This window comes from Lontra canadensis, unplaced genomic scaffold (genome assembly GCF_010015895.1).
Source record: "Lontra canadensis isolate GAN:19392208 unplaced genomic scaffold, GSC_riverotter_1.0 scaffold40, whole genome shotgun sequence".
NCBI classification, from domain to species: Eukaryota; Metazoa; Chordata; class Mammalia; order Carnivora; family Mustelidae; genus Lontra; species Lontra canadensis.
Window position 1 is genome coordinate 1,600,571 of NW_022631034.1, and position 26,083 is coordinate 1,626,653.

Sequence of the window (26,083 nt, forward strand, 5' to 3'; positions counted from 1 at the left end):
ATGTACAGGTCTTAACCAGGCTATGACATGTGACTCACTGTCCAAGTCCATCCACAGTCACAGTGGGCTTTTCTGTTTTTATCCTCACTCTCTGGAGACCCACCCATGCAGATGCAGTCACACTTAACCCATTATAGTACCCTATGCCCTCTTAAACAGGGACATCTATTTTCCACCCAGGTATAGAGACAGACTAGGCTGTACCCTGCACCCTACCTACCAAGAACTGGGCAGATATGTATAAAGCATCTTCCCTGAGCATACCCATGTATCAGGGGACTTCCTCTGGCCCTTATGGGTAGCTACTGCTATCTTCTCTGCTTCAAAAACCAATTCATCCAACCACCTATCAGTTTCTCCCACCCTTCAGTGATATTGATTTTTTTAGTTTTATTTTTTTAAGAAAAGATTTTATTTATTTATTTGACAGAGAGAGATAGCAAGAGAGAGAATACAAGCAGGGTGAATGGGAGACACAGAAGCAGGCTTCCCACTGAGCAGGGAGCCTGATGCGGGGTCAATCCCAGAACCCTGGGATCATGACCTGAGCCAAAAGTAGACACTTAACGGCTGAGACACCCAGGCGTCCTGATTTCTTTATTTCATACAGAATTGCTAGATCACTCTACAAAATCTTAAGCCTCCTAAATCAAGTCTACCTAATGGGATTTGCCAGTTTAGTGGTACGTCCCATGGAGTGTCTGAGGAGCTTTACTCACGACAATATTCAGTCACTCACCTCTGCTAAAGCTACCACAAAGAAATGCAGTAATCTAAGTAAAAATGGTGTACCCTCTATACAAGCACGAACTCAGGACTAGTTTCCTACTCCCCTTCTCTAACCAGATTATTTAATAGCCCTAAGCCAGGCCTATTAAAACCACGAGGGCTGCTGTATCACTTCCCCATATAGAGGTGGCAGGTTTTCCATCTCTCTTCAGGTCAAGTCTCTAGGTTCCCTTTTCAGGTGTCAACAGTCCACTCCCTGTTCTGCTCATTCTCATCAACATTTGGCATCAGTGTTTTGAGGCAAGGAAAAGCCCTCTAGGCCTGCTCCCTAGTGGATAGACCAGTGTTGCTAGGCAACCAGTTTAACATTAGTTCTTGGTCCAGCTATACTTCTTAAACTGGGAAATCCTAACTAATCTACTTCAAGGAGTTCCTTCTAGTAGCCAGTTAGTTTATGACAATGTTTGTTGTCTCTGGACAGGAAAACTGGAGATATTTTCAATCCACAATAGTAAGGTCAATTTATAGAAAAGTACGATTACATAAGTACTACAGTTCTAGCTGTTTTCTTCTGTTCTTAGCCTTAAATGCCCTAAAGAGGATTTTTTAAAATTTGGGGAAAAATCTGAAATGCCCCATTATGATATATTTGCCTTGATGACGTGCTAACTCAAAATATGCTTACTAATTTAATATGATGTTTTCTGGATCATGCATTTTATACTAAATCATCCTTTTCATTCCCCTCAGCCGACAACTATTCCAAACTTTTACCAAATACCAGAGAAAACTTGAAATAGTATGACTTTTCAGAAACTTTTAAGCCTTTAAAAGAGTGGCAATATATCTCCTACACTAGAAAAAAAATTTTTTTAAAGATTTCATTTATTTGACAGAGAGAGACACAGAGAGAGAGGGAACACAAACAGGGGGAGTGGGGGAGGGGTTGTGGGGCTTGATCCTAGTACTCTGGGATCATGACCTGAGCCTAAGGCAGACGCTTAATGACTGAGCCATCCAGGTGCCCCTACATTAGAAAAGTTTTGAACATAAAATGGAGTGCTTTTTGTAATTACCCTGGGACATGTTTAAATTAGACTGTCCTGGTACACCCAGATGGCAACCTTGTCTGTGGAGAAAAAGCCAAGACAGTGGGTCTTCGTGCTTTCTGATTAGCAAATGAAGTCAAACCACTTATATATGAGATTTGATATAGTTGATCCTCATCATTCTCTGATTCCAAATTTGTGAATTCTTTAACCAGCTAAAATTTAGTTGTAACCCCCAAATCAATACTTGCGGCATTTGTCTGTAATTTGAAGACATGTGCAGAGTGGTGAAAATTTTGAGTCACGCAATGTGCAAGTTCCCAGCTAAAAAAACTTGTTTCAGCTCTTGTACTATAAACAAATGTCCTTTGGGAGTACCACATTTAGTACCACATCTTAGTACCACATTTCCCCCATTTTGTACTTTTTTTTGGTGATTTCACTAAAACGGCCCCCAAGCATAGTCCTGAAGTACTGGCTAGAGTTCATAAATACAAGAAAGCAGCAATGTACTTTACAAAGAAACTCCATGTGTTAGATGAGTTTTGTTCAGGCATGAATAAAAATGTTGACCCTGAGTTCAATGTTAATCAACAATATAGATTAAGTAAGGTGTCTTTAAACAGAAACACACATAAGACAAGATTATGAATTAATCCAATGATGAGAATGCAAGCAGCACAAAACAAATGAAACAATAAAGTAATTAATGAATTAAACTTGATCAAAATTAAAAATTTCTGATCTCAAAAGACATTGGTTAAAAAATGAAAAAACAAGCCACACACTAGGACAAAATATTTGTAAAATATATATGATAAAGAACTGGTTTCCAAAACCATGTAAAGAACTCTCAAAACTCAACAATAAGAAAAACAACCAACCAATGAAATGGATAGAAGATGTGAACAGACTGCTCACCAAAGAAGAGAAACAACAAGTGGCCCCCACTAAAAAAATAAATCCTCATTTGCACTGAGCTCTTCATCAGTCTCATCTTCACTCTCCAAATTCCTGAAAGGTTAGCCAATGTCCTCTCTGGTTTTTATTCTAACTCACTTCAATCCCCTTTCTACCTCCATTTCTTTTCTGAAACTGTTCTAAGGGAAGACTACTGTCAAATCCAATACTTTCTTTTAGTTCTAATCATATTTAATTTCTGACCATTTGATGAGGGCCACAAACTCCTTGTATCTCTTCTTGTCCTTTGGTAAGATTTTCTGTGTTTGGCCCCCTACTTCCTTCCCTTATCATTCTGGATGTGCTCTCTGTTTTCTTATTCTAATCTTAGTTTTACTACTATTGACATGCTGAAATCTTCCAAATTTAGATCTCCAGCTCAAACTTCTCTCCCAAGTTTACCTGTATCTATAATGTCCCACCAGACAGTTCTGTCTGGCTCCTCCAAATCAACATGACCAGACCAAACTCATCACTTCCCCACATCTCTTCCTGTTGTGTGCTCGGTTAATGTTATCTACTAGGTCAGTAAAAATCACCACCAGAGTCACTCTTCATGCTCCTGAATTCTTACCCGGCTACACACAAGTGTTGTTCACTGCGTAACTCCAGGGGTTTCTGTTCCCTTACTGGTCACAATGGACTGTCCAGTCGTCCTCCACATAGCTCTCAGTTCCATATTTCCCCCTTAAGTTCTGGCTACCTCTGCTTTGCTTTGGACCCTCACTAACTTTTGCTTTTCAATAGCCTCCTAACTGGGCTCTTCAATCTTTTCAATTCTCCACACAATAATTAGAATTATCTTTTAAAAATTGAATCTAATTATGTTATTTCTCTGCTTACCAACCTTGGCTATCTCTGACTGACTTTAAGACAAAGATTAAACCATTTAGCAGGAATACAAGGCTCCTATTAATTACATTCTGCCACTGACCTTAGTTTTCCAGCTCATATCCTATTCCCTTCAACTTGAAGAAGCAATTAGCCAGTCCCAAAACATCTCTATTACATGCACATTCTGTTCTTATATGTGAAATATTTCCCATACCCTCTCTTTCACAGCTTGGAAAATTGTCACTAATCATTAAAACCCAGGCGACAGTCCTTTCCTCTGTGCGGTCTTCAAAGACACTCTTATTCTTAAATTCAGGTAGTTCTCAACTCGGACTCTTTATTGAAATCACTTGGAATTAAAAGAATCAATGCCCAGCCTTCACCCACACAATTTCTAATTTTCATTGTTTAGAATAAATCTGAGCATAGAAATGTTTCAAATGTTTCCCCAGAGTATTCTAACGTGCTGAATACCAAAGATAAAAACATTTAAAAGGCAGGATGGAGTTTCTGGCTTTAAGAATTTCATTGATGGAACTGGAGGGGATTATGCTAAGTGAAATAAGTCAAGCAGAGAAAAACAATTATCATATGGTTTCACTCATATGTGGAACGTAAGGAATAGCACAGAGCACATTAGGGGAAGGAAGGGAAAACTGAAGGGAGTGAAATCAGAGAGGGAGATGAGCCATGAGAGACTATGGACTCCAGGAAATAATCTGAGAATTACAGAAGAGAGGAGAGTGGGGGGATGGAGTGCCTTAGTGACAGGTATTAAGGAGGGCACATGTTGTGATGAGCACTGGGTGTTATATGTAAATAATGAATCATGGAACACTACATCAAAAACTAATGATGTGGGGCACCTGGGTGGCTCAGTGGGTTAAAAGCCTCTGCTTACATGGGGGGTTTAGGGGGGTAGGAGAAGAGTAAATGAAGCAAGATGGGATTGGGAGGGAGATAAACCACAAGTGACTCTTAATCTCACAAAACAAACTGAGGGTTGCTAGGGGGAGGGGGTTGGGGTGGGTGGGGTTATTATGGACATTGGGGAGGGTATGTGCTATGATGAGTGCGGTGAAGTGTGTAAACCTGGCGATTCACAGACCTGTACCCCTGGGGAAAAAAAATATATGTTTATAAAAAATAAAATTTATTAAAAAAAAAAAATTAAAAAAAAAAAAAAAGAAAAGCATACTAAAAAAAAAAAAAAGCCTCTGCTTTCAGCTCAGGTCATGATCTCAGGGTCCTGGGATCGAGCCCCACATCGGGCTCTCTGCCTTTTGGGGAGCCTGCTTCCTCCTCTCTCTCTCTCTCTCTGCCTGCCTCTCTGCCTACTTGTGATCTCTGTCAAATAAATGGATAAAATCTTCAAAGGGAAAAAAAAAATGATGTACTATACGGTGACTAACATAACAATTAAAAAATGTTAAAAAAAAGAATTTCATTGAAACAAGTAACTTAACTGTCATTTACAATAAAAAGAAATACACGAAGTGGAAAGATATTCATGTTGAAGTAATAAAGGATGTGGGAGGAAAGATTATGCTGGGAAAAGCCCCTGGTGACACCGACTACAAATGCACCAAATATCTGGTAATTTTTTATTTGCTTGTAGAATCCTGTTAAAGCATGGGTGATAGTTCAACTGATCTGTAATTAAATCACTTTAAATAATACAACAAAAGAGCTGTCTGGTAATTAATCAACATTATATCTTTAATGCCCAGAACAATACCTGACACATATTAGACACTCAAAAAGGCTCAGTAAATAAATAAATGGTCAACAGTAGCATTTAAACTGTCTTAAGAAACTGGTTCATAATAAATATCAACGCTAATTGCACATTAAAACTAAGCATTATATTTTTGTATATTTTGGTGTTATATTTTGATAGATAGACTCTACATATGTGTTCTACTTCTTGGATGAGACAGATCTTTTTAAATTAAACTGAGAAAAAAAGTACTAACAAAGCAGTTCACGTTCAGTAATCTGGGTTTTCCCAAATAGTGACATGTGAGCCAGTCATTTCGAATTGGACAGTTTTTGAGTTCCTTTTCAAGAATCTGAAATGTAGGTCAGGGCTTTGCTGACATTTCCATTTGCCTCATTGCTGATAATCTGAAGTAATTATTGACAAGCAGGCAGTGGAGAAGGAGGACATGACGCAGGCTACAAGATAGCAACCTGGCCCTGAAGTGGAATTACATGCTTCCAGCAAGTTAAAAGGTAAAGAGACAATGATCACCCAAATACCTAAAAACAGCTACATTTTTGTTTGGAAACACATGGGCCAGGTTGTTTTTTTCTTTTAAGTTCTTGTGGTATTTCATATGGTGGTTACTGATGAAAGGTGAATCTAAAATACTGTCTGATATCACATCATTTTAAAAAGTAATTACTGCAAATATTCTATTGGGTGAGTAGTTAACTTCTAACGAGGAACATGTTAGGCCTTGCTTTGCCTATTATTTATAAAGAGAAGACCTAACATTGCTAACAAATTATGAAAGGGATTCTTATATTCATGGGGGTCATGGGTACCCCAGTTTGTAAAAATGTTATCAGATATGGATGGGGTGCCTGATAGCTTAGTTGGTTGAACATCCGACTCTTGATTTTGGCTCAGTTCATGGTCTCAGGGTCCTGGGATCGAGCCTCATGTCAGGCTCCATGCGCTGCATAGAGTCTGCTTCTCCCTCTCCCTTTGTTCCTGACCCCGCTCATGCTCTCTCTCTCAAATAAATAAAATCTTTAAGAAAAAAAAATGTTATCAGATACTTATGCTATATGACAAGTCATGATTTTGTTTTGCTGTTTTATATGAAAGGCTCAGGTTTTATTAAACAGATAAAAATAATTAAATAATGTTGGTTTTTGAGTAACTGAATTATTCAATAATGTAGGTAACCAACTAAATAATGTAACTCTAATTGTGAACTGATGGCAATATTGTTTGGAATTTATATAATGAGTTTCTTTTCAACTATCTACAGAAGAAAAGGCTTTTTTTTAATAAATGTAACTGGTGAGAGCACCTATGCCTTTGTCTTACTTCATCTTCTGTAATCAAAATTATGATTTCTTTCTGGAAGTTTTTTTTTTTTTCTTTTTCTTAAAGATTTTATTTATTTAATCAACACAGAGAGAGAGACTGTGAAAGAGGGAACACAAGCCGGGGGAATGGGAGATGGAGAAGCAGGCTTCCCGTTGAGCAGAGAGCCCAAAGCAGGGCTCCATCCCAGGACCCTGACATCATGACCTGAGCCGAAGGTAGACGCTTCATGACTGAGCCACCCAGGCACACTTTTTCTTGAAGTTCTGCAATTTTTTTCTTTTCCCAAGTTTAACTCATCAGAGACTGATATTTCTGGAGCTTCTTAGGCACAGAAATCTGGTCAGGAGAATTTATCATCTGGAGTTAGAGCAGAGGTTTCTGATGAGAGAGATAAGATTAGAAAAAAGTGTGTTCTATCAAGGGTCAAAAATCTACTAAGGTAATTCGCAGTGACTTTTGAAGGATAAAAGCCATGCTTTTGCTTTATTCTTCCATCTGTATTATATCTCCTCACATACCAGTGACTTTTCTTTGCCTTGTTTCCTCCTCCCTTCCATTCTCACCTTCCTCTTTTCTTCCTTTCCTCCTTTCTTCTTTTCTTCTTATTGAAATGGTCTCATCAAAGGCAATACTAACTGCTGGGAAAAAAAGGTAATGCCTTTTATTATTGTTATTTTATTAAAATATTATAATTTAAACATTTTTCATATTTTTTCTTTCCTAGAGGGGAACAAAGAGCTTTTTCCTGCTTTTAGGAATGAATCAGGTCACAATTCAATGGGATGTGGTAACAGCTCTTTACATATTCTTCAATTGGTGTCATGGAGGTATAGTATTTTTAGTACTTATTGTTATTTTTTATCCAAAAAATGTTGAGTATTTATGATTTTCAAAGCATTATGGTAATATCTCTGAAGAATCAGAAATTGTTAGATTGTGAAAACTATATGCACATAAAAATGTTATGTGTAAATGAAATAAAACAGTCCAACCTCCCTCCTAATGGCAGGATTTCTTTCTCAAACATCCCTAAGGATCAAACCTCTAACTCATATATGAATATTTCCATGAAAAACCTAAATATTCTGAGTTGGCTTGTTCTATCTTTGAACTGTTATAACTGTCGCATGATAATCCATCAAACATTTGGATTTAATTCAACTCCACAAACCATTGTTGACAGTTACTATGTAACAAGCACTGTGCTAAGCCTTTTATTCCTCACAACTTTGTGCAATAGTATTGTGCTATTATCATTCCCATTTTATAACCCACACAAACATCTAGCTCTATTACAGATACAGACATAAGCAGCTTTGAGGAATCCAGGAGGGGGGATCATCAGAAATTTAGGCAGGATAACTGTTGGCATTTGAGAGTTTCTATTGAGGGCTTTGTATCCTGGGCAGGTGGCAGAAATTCATTTATTGGGAGACAGCAACACCAAGGTAGGTTTCTAGACCTTGAAGAAAGTTTTGCAAATTGTGCAAGTTACTCAGAATAACAACAAAAGGAAACTCTCTTCTGTAAGTTGGAACACGATTATATTAGGGATGTAGAGGTAGCCCTATCATCAGAATTAGTATTCCTCCAGCAGGTATCAGACACTCCCAGAGTCAGACCACAGGTAACTAAGAAGATTTAGAAGAAATAAGTCCCCAGCTAGCTTTTTCCAGCTTCTTGAAATATGCAAACAATAAGTAGGACTTGTGTTTATACATTCAAGTAATTAATGTAGAGTGTAGAAAAATGAGTCAATCCCCTCCAATATGGCGTTAGAGACCCTCAGGCTGTCCCTTAGAAATTATTTTATAGGGACACCTGGGTGGCTCAGCTGGTAAAGCATCCACCTTCAACTCATGTCATGATCCAGGAGTCCTGGGAACACTGAGCTCCCCGATCAGCAGGAAGTCAGGTTCTCCCTCTGCCCTTCACCTTGCTCGTGCTCTCTCTCTCTCAAATAAATAAAATCTTTAAAAAAGATAAAAGAAATTATTTTATATATTATTGTTCAAACTATGAATAGTTTTAAAATCATCCAGACTACATTTTTTCCAAGTTCCCCCTTTTCAATAGCTCTGCCAAAATTAAACAAAAATTTAAGAGAAGTTTAACATTCCTCTGATCAATTGACTAACCCTATTAAAAGAAGAAATTAACATATTTGTATAATTTATTCTTACACAATTTGTGTTGATTCCCACTGGCTACTGATTTTTTTTAGGTACTGAGAAATCATTGACTTACTAATTTATTCCTGAATATACTAAAGCTCTGTGGTCCAAAGTTTCTGGGGTTCTTCTTTATTCTATTTTTGAAAACCAGGACATTTGTCCAAATCTGAAGTCTTCTGACATTTTTTATATTTTCTATTTTTTTCAAACACTACTCATAATAATTCATGTTGGTATTGACATTTTTTTTAAAGTCCTGGGGATTCAGTTTGTCTAACCTTGAATTGCTGACCTTATCGGATGCTTTCTTAAAACTTCCTTTTCATGTCTTTGAAATGACCTCTTAATAATGATGAAATTATTTTTATCAGTACTTCAACATTTAAATATTTATAGTTTATACATAAATGTATATGGAAATGGAAATATTGAATTACATTTGTATTATACAAGTTAATTCTTTAGGCATTGAAATCTAAAGATAAGGACCTTTTAAAATCAAATATTTACCTTTACCATTATTTTAAGATATTTTAATGCAAGTATGTCCAGAAAAAGACAAAAATATATTTTCCTTGATGTGAATTTTATTTAACTGATACTGCATTGCACTGTCATTTGAGCTTATGAAAATGACTTTAAATTATTATTTTGGGCTATAAAAGTAATACATTCACTATGCAATTTTTAAAACACAGAAAAATGAAATTAAAAATGAAAAATTAGTCTAACACATTGTTAGATCATCATTGTTAATATCTTAGTGTATTTCTCTTCACTCATTTGTTTCTGATATTGAGCCTATATTAAATATGTTGTTCTGCAATTTCCTTTTTAACAAAATATATTCTGAATATTTTCCCATATTATTAAATTAATGATGAATTTTAAGTGGTTATCAAACAATAGATTTTTGTCATTAGTAAGAGTATAATTTTATTCATTAAACTCATAATCTTCTTTTTTTAAAGATTTTATTTATTTGAGAGAGGGAGAGAGCACTAGCAGGGGGGGCAGCAGAGGGAGAGGGAGAAGCAGGCTCCCACTGAGCAGGGAGCCCAATGGGGTATTCGATCCCAGGATGCTGAGATCACGACCTGAGCTAAAGGCAGATGTTTAACCAACTGACCCACCCAGGCACCCCTAAACTCATAATTTTCTGATAAAAGTAGCCATTATCTACAGAGCAATGAATAATTGATTGAGTAGATAGAGAATGGGGTTTGGATTCTGCAGTGCCAAGTATTATTTCTAATCTTACCTTTGAAAATGGCATAGCCTCATAATGCCCCACTCTACTTTAAAATAGAAAAGCCAATTATATTTGTTCTTGAGACAGAGTAGCTTAAAGGCTGACCCTTAAAGATTTGTATCATGTTGCTGAGCATCAACTGGAGCACAGTAAAAACACATTATAATAAACTAACCAGGGGCACCTGTATGGCTTAGCGGGTTAAGACTGCCTTTGGCTCAGGTCATGATCTCAGGGTCCTGGAATCAAGCCCCACATCAGGCTCTCTGCTCAGCAGAGAGTCTGCTTCTCCCTCTGCCTGCTGCTCTGCCTATTTGTGATCTCTCTCTCTCTGTGTCAAATAAATAAATAAAATCTTTAAAAAAAAAAATAAACAAATAAACTAACCAATTAAAAGATACAGTTAGTCCGAAAATTTTTTTCCAATGAAGATCATTTAGTTAATAGAAAAGAATAAAATTTAAATGCAATGGCATATTCTTTTGAATCTCTTGTTCTAATGTTTTACATGGAATTTTAAAAATTTTATCCATTTGTTTCCAGGAATTACAAATATAAACTGCTCTGGCCACATCTGGGTAGAACCAGCCACAGTTTTTAAGATGGGTATGAATATCTCTATATACTGTCAAGCAGCAATTAAGAACTGCCAACCAAGGAAACTTTATTTTTATAAAAATGGCATCAAAGAAAGATTTCAGATCACAAGAATTAACAAAACGACAGCTCAGCTTCGGTATAACAACTTTTTGGAACCACACGCCTCTATGTACTGCACTGCTAAATGTCCTGGATATTTTCAAGAGACACTGATATGTGGAAAAGACATTTTTTCTGGATGTAAGTGTTGGGGTGCATTCAAAATTCAAATGAAAGCTCATCTAGCAAACTAGTCTAAAATCTTGTTAGGGCTCCTGGATGGCTCAGTGGGTTGGATGGGCATCTTCCTTTGGCTCAGGTCATGATCCCAGAGTACTGGGAATGAGCCCCTTGTCAAGGTCCCTACTAAGCAAGGGGGCCTGCTTCTCCCTCTTCTTCTGCCTGTCAGTCTGCCTGCTTGTGCGCTCTTGCTCTCCCTCTCTCTCTGTCAAGTAAATAAATAAATAAAATCTTAAAAAATGATTAAAAAATAAAATCTTATCTAAAAATAAAGACAAAATGATAGAATTTACTTCTTATATTAGTTTAATATAGGAATTGCAAGCCCAGATGCTTCCAGGGGCCAGTCTGGTAAAATTTGAGTCAAGGAGCTGGTGGGATCTGTGCAGAGAGGAAAACACACAGATAGTCTACTGGGGACAGCCACCACCCAGCTCCATCATTTATGATGACTCCGTATTCCTAAATCTTTTGACTCTTTAAAAGAAGACAGACATATAAACTTTCAGTATCAATATTTTTTAAATACTTCTGATGCATTCAATAAAAGTTGACACTAGCCTGTCCATACATGAGGGGCAGTGTCCTCAGATTTTAAGTGTTGTTCTTTTCATCTCTTCTACAGTTATGCTTTTTTTATTTGCTTTCCAAACTACTATCATCTGCCTTGAAGCAGATCCTGTCAAGAAATTTTGAGGCTAAAATTCAGGGTGAAAAAACAGTTGCAAAACTAGCTTTGTGTTCCTGCTATACTTCTTACCAGCTGCACGACCTTGGGCCAGTTAATCTGTCCAAGCCTTGATTCTATGTCTGTAAAATGAGGCCAGTTACTCCAGCTGTACTAAGCATCACATTTTAATAAACGATTTGAAAGTGTATTATACACTTTAAAGTACAGGAACAGTGTGTTAAATGCACTTAAAATTGCATGCTTTTGATAAAACATGAGGAGATTCTGATTTAATTTCTGGCTCTTAGTCCCACTGCCACAAAAGTGAATCATTTTTTGTTACTATAATTATTAAGAAAAAGATTAGGGGTGCCTGGATGGCTCAATGGTTTAAGCAGCTGCCTTCGGCTCAGGTCACGATCTCAGGGTGCTGGAATCCAGCGTCTTTGTCAGACTCCCTGCTCAGCTGGGAGCCTGCTTCTCCCTCTCCTTCTGCCCCCTCCCCCTGCTCTAGTGTGCACATGCATGCAGGCTTTTTCTTTCTTTCTCAAATAAATAAATAAAATATTTTTTAAAAAAGAAAAAATCACATTCATCTTAAAAATATTTGTTAATTCAATTTGTATTTATAGTATCTTGAAGATGTGTAAGTTATCATAGTAATATGAGCTCACTTGTATAACTACATACTTAATTCTTGGTTATAGTATTATGAGAAATAGATCAATAAATTCAGCACTGTTTTAACCCAGAGATTCATTCCCTAGAGCATCTGGACTCAACTCCAGTGAAGAAAGAGAGACGGCTTTGGTGTCTTTGTCATGCTCCATATTTTTGACAATCAAATATGAGTTCTTATTCTTCCGCATCTCCAGATCTTAACTAGCAAGAACAAGACCACCTGGTGGTCACCACTTGCCCCTAGAGTGGACACCTGAGAAGGAAGAGGCTTCCTTGTTCTAAATAAGGTCATTGTTGTCCTTAATTCTGGGAACCTGATCTTGCATGATTTTCAAAATAAAAAAGAGCTACGGGAGGTGGTAGAAGTGAACTGAGGAAGGACCACAGTAAGTTTTGGGGTCAAAGAATAAAGTTGGCCAACTCATGCCTTAAATTGATAACAGCATACTAAACTTGCCCTAAATTATGGGAATTGAAGGCACAGGAAGACATCTTATCTGATGTATGAGGACTCCTTAGCTTGTCCACATCCTCATGACACATAAACATCACTTAATGCTTAAATATTTTACTATTTATCCTTTGCAGGTGGAGGTAGGGTGTTGAGAGAAGATGCAATTTCTTTGGAGGGCAAATAAGGAAATATGAGGATTTCCTCCAAATATGAGGAAAGGTTAGCTTTTAATTTAAGCAGAGGAAGAAAAGAGCCAAAAGAAGTATGGCCTCCTTCCTTGGGTTGCAATTTGAGTGACGAAATTTGAGTAACGAATTACTCCCAACGGGTCTTCTAGTATTGCCCTCAAATGCAACCACCAGGCCATGTTCAGGATCAGGCAATGGCCTTTGCTCCCCTCTGGGACAACATCACAGAAGAATTTCAATTCACTGGGGCTAGCTGCTTAGAAAGAACATCACTCTTTCCATTTATGTACTTTGTGACTTCTTACATAGGGTTCTGGTTATGAGTGTTCAACTGTAACTGCCAGGTAAGAATTTACTCTAACTCTTGGATCCAAGAACCCCTAAGTTCTTGGGCTCTGCATTCTTAGCAAACAAAACTTCCTAGTTAAGTAGGTCAAAAAAAGTTTTTTGAAGGTTTTTGTGGTACTCTAGAAATCACATTGCTTTCACTGAGTTACTTTGATCACAGGATATTTGTCCTGTGAGCTTTGCTATGTTAACTTATCATCACTGTTTTGAATAAAATGATTATGTGTATTTTTTAGACTGGAAACAGATCATAAAAGAGAGAGAAAATAAATGAGTCAGTGTTTTCCTTGAAAAGAAATCCAAATATATTTAGAAGTTTCTGTACTTTAAAATGTAATTTGTGAAATATAAGGTATTATATCACAATCTCCAGTTTTAGTCATCATTTTAAACAGCTCCTAGAATCTCATCTGTGATTAAATGCACACATATTATGGGAAGTTTGTTTTATTAGTTTCATACCAATCATGGGATAAAATATTATAATATGTCTTTATTCATTTACAAATACCAAATTAAAGTAAACCATACATGGAACAGTCTGTTTCCATTTAATCATTTATTTAAAAATTTAAATATCTTTGACTTAAATTTTGACCATCTTTGATCTCTACTTATTGTGGGAAAAACAACCTTTTAATCCAAAAAGGTCCCTTAATATTTGTCTTTAACACTGCTACCTCGTATCATTCCTGGCACAATTAGGCCAGCCTGTGCTCTCCTTGAGAAAGGAATTTCAGTGATCTTTGCCAGAAACATTGGGCCTCTGTTCATTTTAAATTCTTCTCATTATCACTTTATTAATAAAGCTAATCAGATTACGAGATAATCTTTACTTAGTGGTTGCCATGCACCAAAAATGTTTTAAATGATAGAAATTAAAAGAAGAGGGATTCCACCTTCAAGAAACTCTCAGTAGAAAATGATCCTTGGCTAGACTCTGAATTAATAAATCTGGCCTGTGATTACTAAGTGCTCCAGTAATAGGGGAGGGATGGGACTGGTAGGATAAAGCAAACACATAAGCCTCATCCTTGTGTATTTTAGAGTATTCTCTGATACCTGACCATCGAGCAGGTTTTTCCTCCTTGATGTTGGGTAAACTGACAATGAGATTAACAACAATAAGGTCTTACTCTCATAACTATAATCATACTCCCATCTTCATATGCTTCACATTAACAAATATTGCACTTATTTGCATGTGTGTATATACTCTATTTGATCTTTTATAAAGTTAATTAACCATGAGGCATTTATAACCCTGAGCATTCATTTTATAGAGAATACTGTGGAATAACATAGCCCAAAAGATTGACCATTGTCTTTTACGATGGCCAAATCAATGATACTGTGTCTAAAACTAGAGGGGGCAAAATAACTTTAGCACAAATCACTGCAATCAGTGAGGGACCACAACTCTATCAATATTCAAAATGACTTAAATTTATGTTTCCGTATCTACCTCCTTTAAGACCCAAATAAAACTTAAATATTTCTTTTCACTAATTTGGAGTCCAGTTTCTCTCCATTGTAACTCAATGCTACAACTCACCAGAATGTTTTAAAGTAGTTTAGTATGTTCTTACTGCTTGAAATTGCTTTTTAATTGTAAAATCAAACTGCATACAATATAGAAAGCTTTTAAAAATTTAGACCAACAGAAAGGAAATACCCATCATCTCTATATTCCCATAATCTCACTACTAACAATCCCTCTTTGATAATTTGAAATATGTCTTTTAAGTTTTAGTTTCTCTCTCTCTCTCCCCCTTTCTCCCTCTCTCCTCCTTCCCAATCCCTTCTCTCTCTGTCTGTCTCTCTCTCCAATGAGATCACTATATTACACTATTTTGAAACCTGCATTTTTCACTTTATCATATGGCCAGAATTTCTTTCATTAAATGTATTTCTAGTGCTTTCCAGAGACTAGATACTTAAATTATTGTCTATAACTTTGTTTCAAGATGTATTTTAGGAGTGTATTTACTTATATACATATAAAGAGCAAATGGGAGATGAAATAAATGACCAGTATAATATAGGACCCTTAGCCTAGCTACTAAGAATAGGAGATACAGGGGCACCTGGGTGGCTCAGTGGGTTAAGCCTCTGCCTTCAGCTCAGGTCATTGATCTCAGGGTCCTAGGATCGAGCCCTGAGTCTAGCTCTCTGCTCAGCAGGGAGCCTGCTTCCACCCCTCTCTCTCTGCCTGCCTCTCTGCCTACTTGTGATCTCTCTCTCTCTCAAAGAAATAAACAAAATCTTAAAAAAAAAAAAAAAAGAGTAGGAGATACAGTAGTAGATGAGGAAAGAGAATTTAAGGAGTGATTTTTTTTTTTTTTTTGATGAGAGAAACTTGATCATATTAGTACTCCCAGAGGAGTAGAGAATATAGTAAAGTATTACAAAGAATAGCAATGCTTGATGGCAAAGTAGATTGTTAGATGAGATGGTAGGGATGGAATGAGGGAGGTACTGAGTGCTGATTGGGCTGGTTTCCTAAATAAAATGGGAAGTTTATCAACTAGCTACTTGATAAAGAACTTTCATGTTTCTTGGGTGGCTTCTAAGTGATATATTTTGTTGCAGATCCACCAGATGTTCCTGACAAGGTAACCTGTGTCATTTATGAATATTCAGGCAACATGACTTGTACCTGGAATTCTGGGAAGCCCACCTACATAGATACAAAGTATGTGGTGTATGTGAAGAGGTAGGTTCCTGCAATAATTTAACATGAGCAATTCTGCTCCAGTCCAGCCAGTGTTCTGCCTCCAGCAGGGATCCAAAAAAATGAGCCTTAAACAGTAAATGTACACTGATAACCCCCAATTTCCTAATTATCATCAGTAAAGCTACCCACACCCTTTTTGGGCCATTCATATTTTCACTCTCTGGGACAATATGTTCTATAAACTTTCTATCCTTTAATTCATTGGTATGTAACTGGGGGCAGGGACTTAATGGCAATATAGCACAGAATAGTTTTAAAAGGACCTTTGCTTTCCTCTCAGCTCTATCCTCTTTCTAGGGTTTAGGCAACTTGGTCAACCTCTCCAAATTGTCTTTCTTTTACCTTTAAAATGGGCATAACAATAGAACCTAATGCACAGGTTTTTTTCTAATCATTTCAGTGGAATTTAGCTTTTAAAGCATGTAGCACAGGGCTAGGTCCACCATTAGCATTATTTCATGGAAGCCATTAGTTATTAATAATGATCTCCAAATCTTTTTTTTAACTTAAAAAAAAAGATTATTATTTATTTATTTGACAGAGAGAGAGAGAGATCACAAGTAGGTAGAGAGGCAGGCAGAGAGAGGGGGGAAGCAGGGTCCCTGCTGAGCAGAGAGATGTCTGTATAGGTTGACCATCTTTTCTGGTTTTTCTGAGACTAAGGAAGTTCCCAGGACACAAGACTTTCAGTTTTAAAACTGAAAGTAATAACTGAGTAAAAGTGATCATTTTCTACTTGGAGTCCAGAGGACTTTGAGGAAATACTATTTTGTTACATTTTTACAATAACCAGACCTCAAGAGCTAAGATGACCAAGCAGCCAAAATCTCTTAAGTTTTATGCTTAAACAAATAGTTGACCATAAAAGTTGTACTACTATGTACATTAAATTAGGAAACATGTATGTTCGTACAGAAATGGCCAAATAGGAAAAGGTTGATAAGAAAAAATCCCCTTCCCTCCAATGTACATAGCTGAATTCTTTCTTTGTTACATTTAAACTATATTCATGTATATTAGTCTGTTTTGGAATCCTCTGTTAGTGTTAAAGTTGGAAATAAAACCATTAATTGAAAAAAAAAAAAGATTAAGTTGGTCACTCATCCATGTTTCTCATTTTGTTTAGTTTTTTTTTTTTTTTTTTAAAGAATGCTTTCAATGGTATATTTGAGAGATACTTTTTTCTGTTTTTAACTCTCAAAAAATTTCCCAAACTACTTATTTTTTAAAAAGCATTTATGGAACCCTTACTATTTGCCAAGCATTCAGCCACAAGCTTTATATGTGCTACTTCATTTAATCCCTTACACAACCTTGTGAGGTACATATGATTATTTTTCTGATTTTTGTAGACAAAGTGACTGAGGCTCGGTGGGGTTAGACAATACATCCAGGGCCACATAGCTAGAGAGGGAGAGGCGGGATTTGAACTTGGGCTGGCTTGACTGCCTTCTTCCCAATTCAGTTATTTTCTGCTGATATGGTGTGGGAACCAGACCACAGGGCATGTTTGAAAGATGATAACCAGGTCTCATCACAGTAGAAGAGAAAAATCTTCCAATATTGCTCTCCACCTGTGACATACTCAGAATAATTTTAATTAAGTGAAACATAAAAGGTAAAACCTTTTTGTTCGAGAAATTCTGTGTAAAAACTAGGCAAAGCCTGCAGTCACCAGTTACATGCCACAGGCAAGATGCTCACACCTTTCATTCTAAGAAGGGATTACACAGAGGCAAGGCTGGGTATCAAAGAAATGACGGAAACATGGATATTAGGCATAGGTTGTGTTGTCAGGTGCACTACATCTTCAATCCTCAACTCCACCTTGTAAAGTAACTATCATTACTGTCCCCACTTTACAGTGCTCATATAACCACTCCAAAGTCACTTGGCCAAGATGGCAAGAGAGCTGGGTTCTAACACACATCTGAGACTTAACCTTTACCCTTTGCCTCTAGGGTAAAGTAGTCCTTTTGACATGCAAAGAGGACACAAGGACAAGAAAACTCAAGAGTCTCCTTATAAAGTCAACTTTAGAAATTTGAAAATGAAGGCAGTATGGAAGCAGCCCCCACAATGGAAGCTCACAGAAAAACTAGATAGTGCCTGATTTAGAGAGAAAGCATGGCACCTTGATGATTTTTGCTATCTCCTTGAATTTTTACTACCTCATGGGTCCACTGATCTTCACTGATTAGTTTCTTTCTTTCTTTTTTAATATAACAGCTTCATAGAGTATAATTCACATACCATATGATTCACCTTATTTTAAGCATAGCATTCAATGATTAGTCACAGAGTTATGCAGCCATCACCACAATTTTAGAACATTTTCTTATGCCAAAAGTAAACACTATCCATTAGTAATCACTCAATTTCCCTCAACTTTTCCATCCTGAGGCATCCACTGGGTATTTGCCTACTCTGGACACTTCATACAATGTGTGGTCTTTTTTGAGTGGGTCTTTCACTCAGCACAAGGATTTCAAGGTTCATCCGTGGTCTAGCAGGTATAAGTACTTCATTCCTTTCTATGGCCAAATAATGTATGAATATATCACATTTACTTTATCCATTCACTAGCTGATGGACATTTGGGTTGTGTCCACTTTTTGGCTATTCTAAGTAATGCTTCTGAGATATTCGTGTATAAGATTTTCGGTAGACACAGGTTTTCACTTCTCTTGGGCATGTGCTTAGGAATAGAATTGCTGGGTCATATGTTAATTCTGTTTAATGTTTTGAGGAACTGCCATACTGTCTTTTAAAACAACTACATTCCCACCAGAAGTATATGAAGATTCCAACTTCTCCACATTCTTGCCAACTCTTATTTTTATCTTATTGGTTATTGCCAACCTAGTGGATATGAGTTAATTCTTTCAGGTCCCACTTACTTGCCAACTCAGGTTCCAGACAATGAAATTGCATTATAAATTTGGAACAGGCATACCACAATTTGAGAAAATATATTTGTTGAACAAAAATTTGCCAACCACTACCTAATTCCCTATTTTGTGTCATTAAAAAAATTCTCCAAATATTTTGACTATTTATTATAGTTTCTCTTAAAATCCATTAATTGCATTCAGTTTCATATGTTTAAGTTATTTACACATGGGTTTTTTGAGAAATACATCTAGCTTATAAAGTGAGAAATACCTGTAGCAGTTATGAGTATTGAGATTGTTCTCAGTACCCAAAGGTCACCTTTAAAGTGTTAAGAATACATTTATTAAAAGAGCATGCTTTCAGAACTATCCATTGGAAAGAACAGAGAGTTTCAAGTTTTACTTCTAATTTCCAGTTCTGAGATTTATCAGTTAGTTGTCTTTTATGATGCAAATAGCAGAAAACCCAAATGCAATGACTTAAACAGATCGGGTTTTACTTATATCAAGCCATAGTGGTAGGAATTACAAAGCTGGCATGATATTCCAAAGGCTTTTTCCACCTTTCTTTTCTACAAGCTTTACTGTGTTGACCTTAATCCTTAGAAGCTGCACCTCTAGGCTTCTCATCCAACTTCCAGGCAGGAAAAGTGGTGAAGGAAAAATAACATCCCCCCCCACCCACAGATTTCCATGGCATCCCATTGGGTTACATGTCTACTCTATCTGGATGGGTACTTAGGAGAAGAGTATTGTTGTTAGAATCTAGTACTATCATCTAACAGTATCTGCCATAATTTCTAGCTGTGTGATCTTGGAAAAGTTATTTAGCTTTGCCAAGCCGTAGCTTCCTATGAAATGAGGATAATACCATACTGGGTTCCAAAGTTTATAAGAACACAAATTATAAAAAATGAATTGCGAATAGGAAATGCTTAAAAACAACAACAAAAAGGCAGAGTATTATGGCAACACTCAAGGCTGACATCCTAGGCTTGTTTGATTTGTTCTTACAACAAAACTGATCTGGGTGAGGAGATTAACATAAGGCCATTAAAAATGATCATTTATAAGATATTATAAACAATAATTTTACTTACATTATTTCCAAGTAATAGTTATTGTAAGCAGATGAATATCTAGAAAGAGATGTTTAATGCGCTCTAAAAGTAAGACTTTCCTGGAAAAAATAATTAAAAATACAAGACTAATTTTTTTAGCTGTTGTGCTTATGTCAAAGGAAAACTCCACACATTCACTCAGACTAGAAATGTAAACTCAGTATGGGCAAGAATTTTTGTTCACTTTTGTTATCACTTGAGCCTCATCTGGGGCCTGCTGCATTGTAACTGCTCAATTAATATTTATTGAGTGATTATTCCGATAAGTAGAAATAGACATTTCCCGCATTCTCCCTTCACAGTCTAGTTAAATAATAATACAAAGTCTTACATATTAGAAAAACTTTTTTCACAGTATTTCTGAAATATAACAGTAAATTATAGTCAAACTCAGACAAACTTAACCCAGATTCTGAATTAAGTCCAGATTAATGTAATTTTATCATATTTTAAAAAGGACGTAAAAGATGTGAAGGATTAGCATAAAAACGAACATTTTTCTGTAGCAAATTCAAAGAAAGAGCTCCTCTAAGACAAATTGGAAAAGGGAATAAATATCTGTTCATCTTATAGTTAATTAAAAACACACCGATGAGTTGAAAAAAATTAGAGAAAATAAAGTTAATTTTTATAACCATTAAAAAGGTTTTTTTCCCCAGAAAAAAGTTTGTGGTTGAGATAGTTTAAAAAGGTTATTCTAGATCCTTGGTTCTCAGGGTGTTTTCCACTTTGGCAGATAGGTATAGAGATCAGCATTTGCAAGGTTTCACTTCCAACCCATGTGGTTCTGTTTTCCAGTAAAATCACATATACAGAAGAGGTATTTTACCTCAGTCCACCCACCTTGTTCCACTAGTGGCAGAAAGGTGGTATTCCCTCCACTGCAACCTGTGGGTCCATCAGGGCTTCCCTACTGGTGTTGGGTTAAGTTGTGAAAGAAAGGAATTATATCTGTGTTGCTACAAAAGCTTTCTTTCTCCCTAGTATCTTTGTGGTAACCCCACCAGCAGAACTGCACAGCAATTCGCACACCCTCCTATACCCCTCTGTCTTTGGCTATATATCAATAAGTGGTGATAGGAGAAACCAAAGAAGAAGAAACTCTGCTAATAAACAGCTACCTACTATTGTCTCTTACCCTCAACAGCTTCATGTAAATATGTTCTTTATCTTGGAAATTCTTGCAACGTCTATTGCAGTGTCTTCTACTCAATAAATACTTTTTGAATTAAAATGAATGCATGATGGCCCTTCATTCTATTCCATTCAAGCTAATTTAGCAAATATTTATTTAGCATTTTGTGACTTCTCATTACCATGTTAAATTCTAGAGATTTTTTTTTTAATAGATAGGCACCATCTCTGTGCATGACAAGGTCATCAACTTATTAGAATAACACCAACGATGAAATTTTCAGGCACTGTGAGAGATCGGTAGGGCAATTATTTTTTGATGAAATATCGTTTTAGACCCTCTAGGTCAATTGCCTATTCTGTCAGTTCATAAGTTCTGCTTGTTTTGGCCATTTCTACTTCTCCTCCATATGCATATTCCTAATAACCAGAAAGAGTTCCTTGGCATGATTCTAAATATTCTGAAGACTGTGATCTTATATTTCAGTAATTCTTCAAGGACCTAATAAGCAGTTCATGTTTTTAAATCCATTTCCTCACTGATTCTGCACCCATACTAGAAAAGCTAATTCTGACTGAGGACAAACACAAACTTACTGACTGGTGGGACTTTATATTAATGACCATTAATCTCAATGGGCCCAGATAGCCACCCACTATCCTGCTACTTATCACTGGCCAAGTCATTCACCCACTAAGTCAATAATTATTTCATTACTTTTTCCTCTCATTTCTGGTCTTCAGTATCTTTTCTCCCTCCTCATTCTATATTAATGACCTGCTTTCTAATTTCACTGAGAAAATAGGAGCAATGAGAAATACCATAAGCCTCCTCCATCTACTGATGCATTAACATCTGACCCAAATACTTGGTCTTCCTTTCTACTACTGTGGATGTACTACAGTTGCCCTGAGGCCAACTCTCCACTTCATGTGCTAGATCTTACGCCTCCTGTCTCTTGGAGGACACTGCTCCAACAATTTTCCTCTCTTTTTTTCTGCATGGTCACCTTTTCTATCTTTACTGGCTCATTCCCACCAGCTTTCAAACAAGCTGCAGCATCTGCCCTCTTGAAAAATGCAAAATTTCTTGGTCCTTCCTCTCCCCACTACCCTCTCTGCTCCTCTTTGTGGCAAAACTCAAGGAGTTGTCTATATTTTCTGTCTCTACTTCCTCTCTCATCTTTAACCTAGTTTAGTCAAATTTTTGTGGTAGACTGAGACAGGTCTTATCAGTGTCACTGACAACTTCTCCATTAGCAAATCCAATGGTTTCTCTCAGTCCTTATCTTTCTTATCAGGAGCATTTAATTAAGATTTTCACTTCCTTCTTTTGGTGTGGAGGACACTGTTGCCTTTTGATTCTCCTCCAAACTTCCTGGACACTTTTTCTTAGACTCTTTGGCCATTGCCTCTTCATTTCTAGTAAAGTAATAGGTCCCCATAGCTTATTCCTAGGATCTCCTTTTATTTCTATCTATACTCATTACCTAAAAGACATAATGCAAATTCAAAGTGTAAAACTTCACAATTTATCTACCTCAAGTTACGACATCTCCTCTGTCCACAGCTACCATATATCTAACATCTTATTCAACACTCTCTCTTAGACATCCAAAAGCCATCTCTAAGCCAACCTGTTCAGTACCAAATACCCTGTTTCCTTTACTCACACTGCATTCCCCTTCTCAGTAAATGGCAATTCCATCTTCATATTATTTAGGTCAAAATCACTGGAGTCCTCCTAGATTCCTCCCCACCAGGCCCTTAACAAAATTAATCAGCAAAACCTATTATATTTGACCTCTTCTTACTACCTACTTTGCAACCCTGAGCCAAACCATATCATCTCTCATCTGAGTTAGTAGAAGAACTTCCTAAATGTGCCCTAGCCTCCACTTTTGCCCTCCTATAGTTATTATTATATACAAGTAGCTGCAGTAATTCTTTTCACATGCACCTCAGATCATGTCACTCCTCTGCTCAAAACCTCCTATTTCACTCACAGATCAAAGCCAGAATCCTTCAATGGCTCTGTGTGACCTTATAATAACTTCGAAATTTCCCTCCTCCAGACTCTCTGATCTCATGTTTAATCCCTTTCTATCAGTCTTGCCTAAACCAAACATCACTGATGTCATTGCTGTTCCTTGAACAGGACAAGCAAGATTCTGAGTCATTGAGTATCTCTAGAATGCTCTTTCTCCAGAGAGGAGGAAAGTCACCTTCTTAGACAGGCCTTCCTCATCTTCACCTTCCAAAAAAAAAAAAAGAAAAAGAAAAGAAAAAGAAAGAAAGAAAAAGAAAAAAAATCCCCACTCCTGCTTCAAGCACTTCCTACCCCCTTTTTGCTTTATTTTTCTTCTAAATGTTAGCACCACATGGCATATCATGTATTTATTTGTTTCCACCAGAATGCGTGCTCCATGAAGGCTGGGACTTTACCTGTTATATTTTGTTTGTTTTCAAGCACAAACTGCCCCACAAGAGGAACTTCATTGGTGGCACTAGTTTATTTTCCTCTTAAAAGACCAACTGCAAACAAATGAAGTAAACATAACCTCAAGATTTTATTGTCTTCATGATAAAACAAAATATGAAGTTTAGAACTATATCACTTGACCCTTTCTCTTATCTCCTGTCAATACAAAATGCTTGCATCTCTTAACAACCAGCATTCTCTTAGATCTGCAGTTGGGCTCAACACATTCAAGCCTCAGCACAATCCTCTTTGTAGTTTTAGCCTTTTTTCCGGAAAATAGGCCTAGTCTGCCCACCATAACCACTCTGCTTCCTTTCATAAGGCTGCTTTCCCGGGCCTAAAGAGAATCTTTGCCTTTCTTGCAGTGTGTCACTTTTGTGGGGTTGGTGCTTGCCATACTTCTTGCAGAAAGTCCGATGGGTTTTAGGAACGTTCTCCATGTTTGTGAGAGTGCTATAGGCTCAGAAAGAAAGAATGGGAGAGACATTTATCTGTTTTGTCCATTGTTGTATTCCCAGTGTCTTAAGGAGTGCTCAGACCATAGTGAATGTTAAATAAATATTTGTTGAATGAGTGGCTAAATAAATAGAAAACACCATTCACCATTATTACCATAGATTGGCAGTGTTTACTGAAAATCTATTAAAAACAGCTAGGGCGAGGTGTATGGGAAAATTCAGAGACATATAAATCCTGCTGACTCCCTTCAACAAATAATCCGTTATGTGTTAATAAGCACACCGAAACCAGAAATAGAAATAAGAAATTTGAAAACTTTGCAATATACAGTTTCATGTAAAAATAGCCCCAAAGTTATAGTCATTCATTCATTATTACTAGTTCTTCATCTAAAACAGTGTTTGTGATCTAGGCACTAATATGAAGTTAAACTTTAAAAGCAGAATTAAATTACCTAATAACTATGGTTAATGTCGGTTTAAGAATATATTTCCATTTTGACTGTGGTCTCAATATAAAAGATAAAAGAATTAGCCACAAACCAAGGACATGCATGTGGTTTTCTCTAACTGGAAAATACTCAGAGATGCCCTACTTGCTACTTACCTATATTTGCCATTTTCTTATTTTCACATTTGAAATTTTATTGAGCATGAATAAAATTCATAGCCTCGAAATTATTTCGAGGTTAGCATACCTCAAAACAAACTCTGTAATTTATTTACATTCCATCTTATTTCAAAATAAATATAAGGGAACTATGCAAACACCTGAATTTAATGGAAGGATTTGATTTCATATACAAGTAATACAAAAGAAATTTTGCTTGTTGAAATATAACAGCTTTAAAGGTTTCATTTGTATTCTGTAGAATGCGTAAGTCTTATCATAAATACCTTTTAATTCAAAATAATTATTGTGTTTAATAAGCCCTTTATTGCATGTGAAACCACCTGCTCCATGCTTCCTTATCTCACTCACTTATTACTCATGATCACAACGATGTTATTCTGTTGTCAGATGAGTAAACTGAAGTACACTGAGGTTAGGTAACAGGCTCCAAGTCCCACATTTTATCAAGGGGAAGAGCTGGGATTTGAACCTAGGTTGTTTTGTTGTTGTTGTTGTTGTTTTCTAAAACCCACGCACTGAGGTTTTCATCATTATGACATGTCGTTGTCCTAGCCTGGTGCTCATAGTGATCTCGCTGCTGCTGAAAGGAAAGAGGCAGCACTGGAAACCATACACTGAGGGTTAAAAACCTGAGCTGAACTGGAGTAGTTACTGCCACCTCCATGCCATGTAGACTCCTCCCCCTTATCCACGTTATCCCTGTCAGCCTTAGAGAGATTCCTTGGTTGCCTGCTGAGCTTCTCCTGCTCTGGTGGTGGCTATAAGTTTAAAAATACAAATATATAAATTCTATAGTATTTTGATTCATAAATGCATTTATCTCTTGGTAGAGTGAGGCTGGTCTCTCTTTTCCTCCCTGGAGTTCTGTGTCTCAGCAAACAAGCCACTCTAGAGTCTAACAGATCATAGTGGCCGGCAAGTTATAATCCTGGCTGGGATACTGTGGGGCTGGAGAAATTGGGGGAGTTGCTGAATAGATGCATACATTAATAGGACTTGAAGCGTGCAGCTGTAGAGGTGAAATGATTGTGATTTTTAAACTCTTCCTTCCACATAAATCCTATCAAGTCAGTCCCCCAGGACAGACAAAGTTGATGGTATTAGATAAAGAAACCGAGCCGTGCTTGCCTCAGCAGCACAAATACTATAATTGGAACAGTGCAGAGAAAGCAAACATGACCCCTAATCGAAGATGACATACAAATTTGTGAAGCATTTCTATTTGTCAAATACAAGAATTTAGGATATTTGTCTTTTCACCTTTGTTCAGATTCCAAGGTTGTTTCCCTTCAAGTTAGTAGATCTATATTGTTAGGTTTCACAATGTAATACAATTAACAT

At 36.7% G+C, this 26,083-nt stretch overlaps 1 protein-coding gene, 1 long non-coding RNA gene and 1 other non-coding gene across 3 annotated transcripts in view; 2 read left to right on the forward strand and 1 right to left on the reverse strand.

Moving 5' to 3' along the window:
* Window positions 1-5,692: 5,692 nt before the first annotated feature.
* Window positions 5,693-26,083, forward strand: part of IL23R (interleukin 23 receptor) — a 57,449-nt gene continuing 37,058 nt past the window's right edge. The window contains exons 1-4 of the mRNA XM_032870059.1: window positions 5,693-5,807; window positions 7,361-7,463; window positions 10,606-10,902; window positions 15,875-15,998. Of these exons, the coding sequence (XP_032725950.1) occupies window positions 7,394-7,463; window positions 10,606-10,902; window positions 15,875-15,998 (491 nt within the window). The 5' untranslated portion in view covers window positions 5,693-5,807; window positions 7,361-7,393. The remainder of the gene's footprint in view (window positions 5,808-7,360; window positions 7,464-10,605; window positions 10,903-15,874; window positions 15,999-26,083) is intronic.
* LOC116874993 overlaps window positions 7,219-26,083 on the reverse strand; it is a 61,934-nt gene continuing 43,069 nt past the window's right edge. The window contains exon 3 of the long non-coding RNA XR_004384111.1: window positions 7,219-7,271. This is a non-coding gene — a long non-coding RNA (uncharacterized LOC116874993). The remainder of the gene's footprint in view (window positions 7,272-26,083) is intronic.
* Window positions 25,863-25,969, forward strand: LOC116875125. The gene has a single exon (XR_004384145.1). It is a non-coding gene; the product is annotated as a U6 spliceosomal RNA (small nuclear RNA).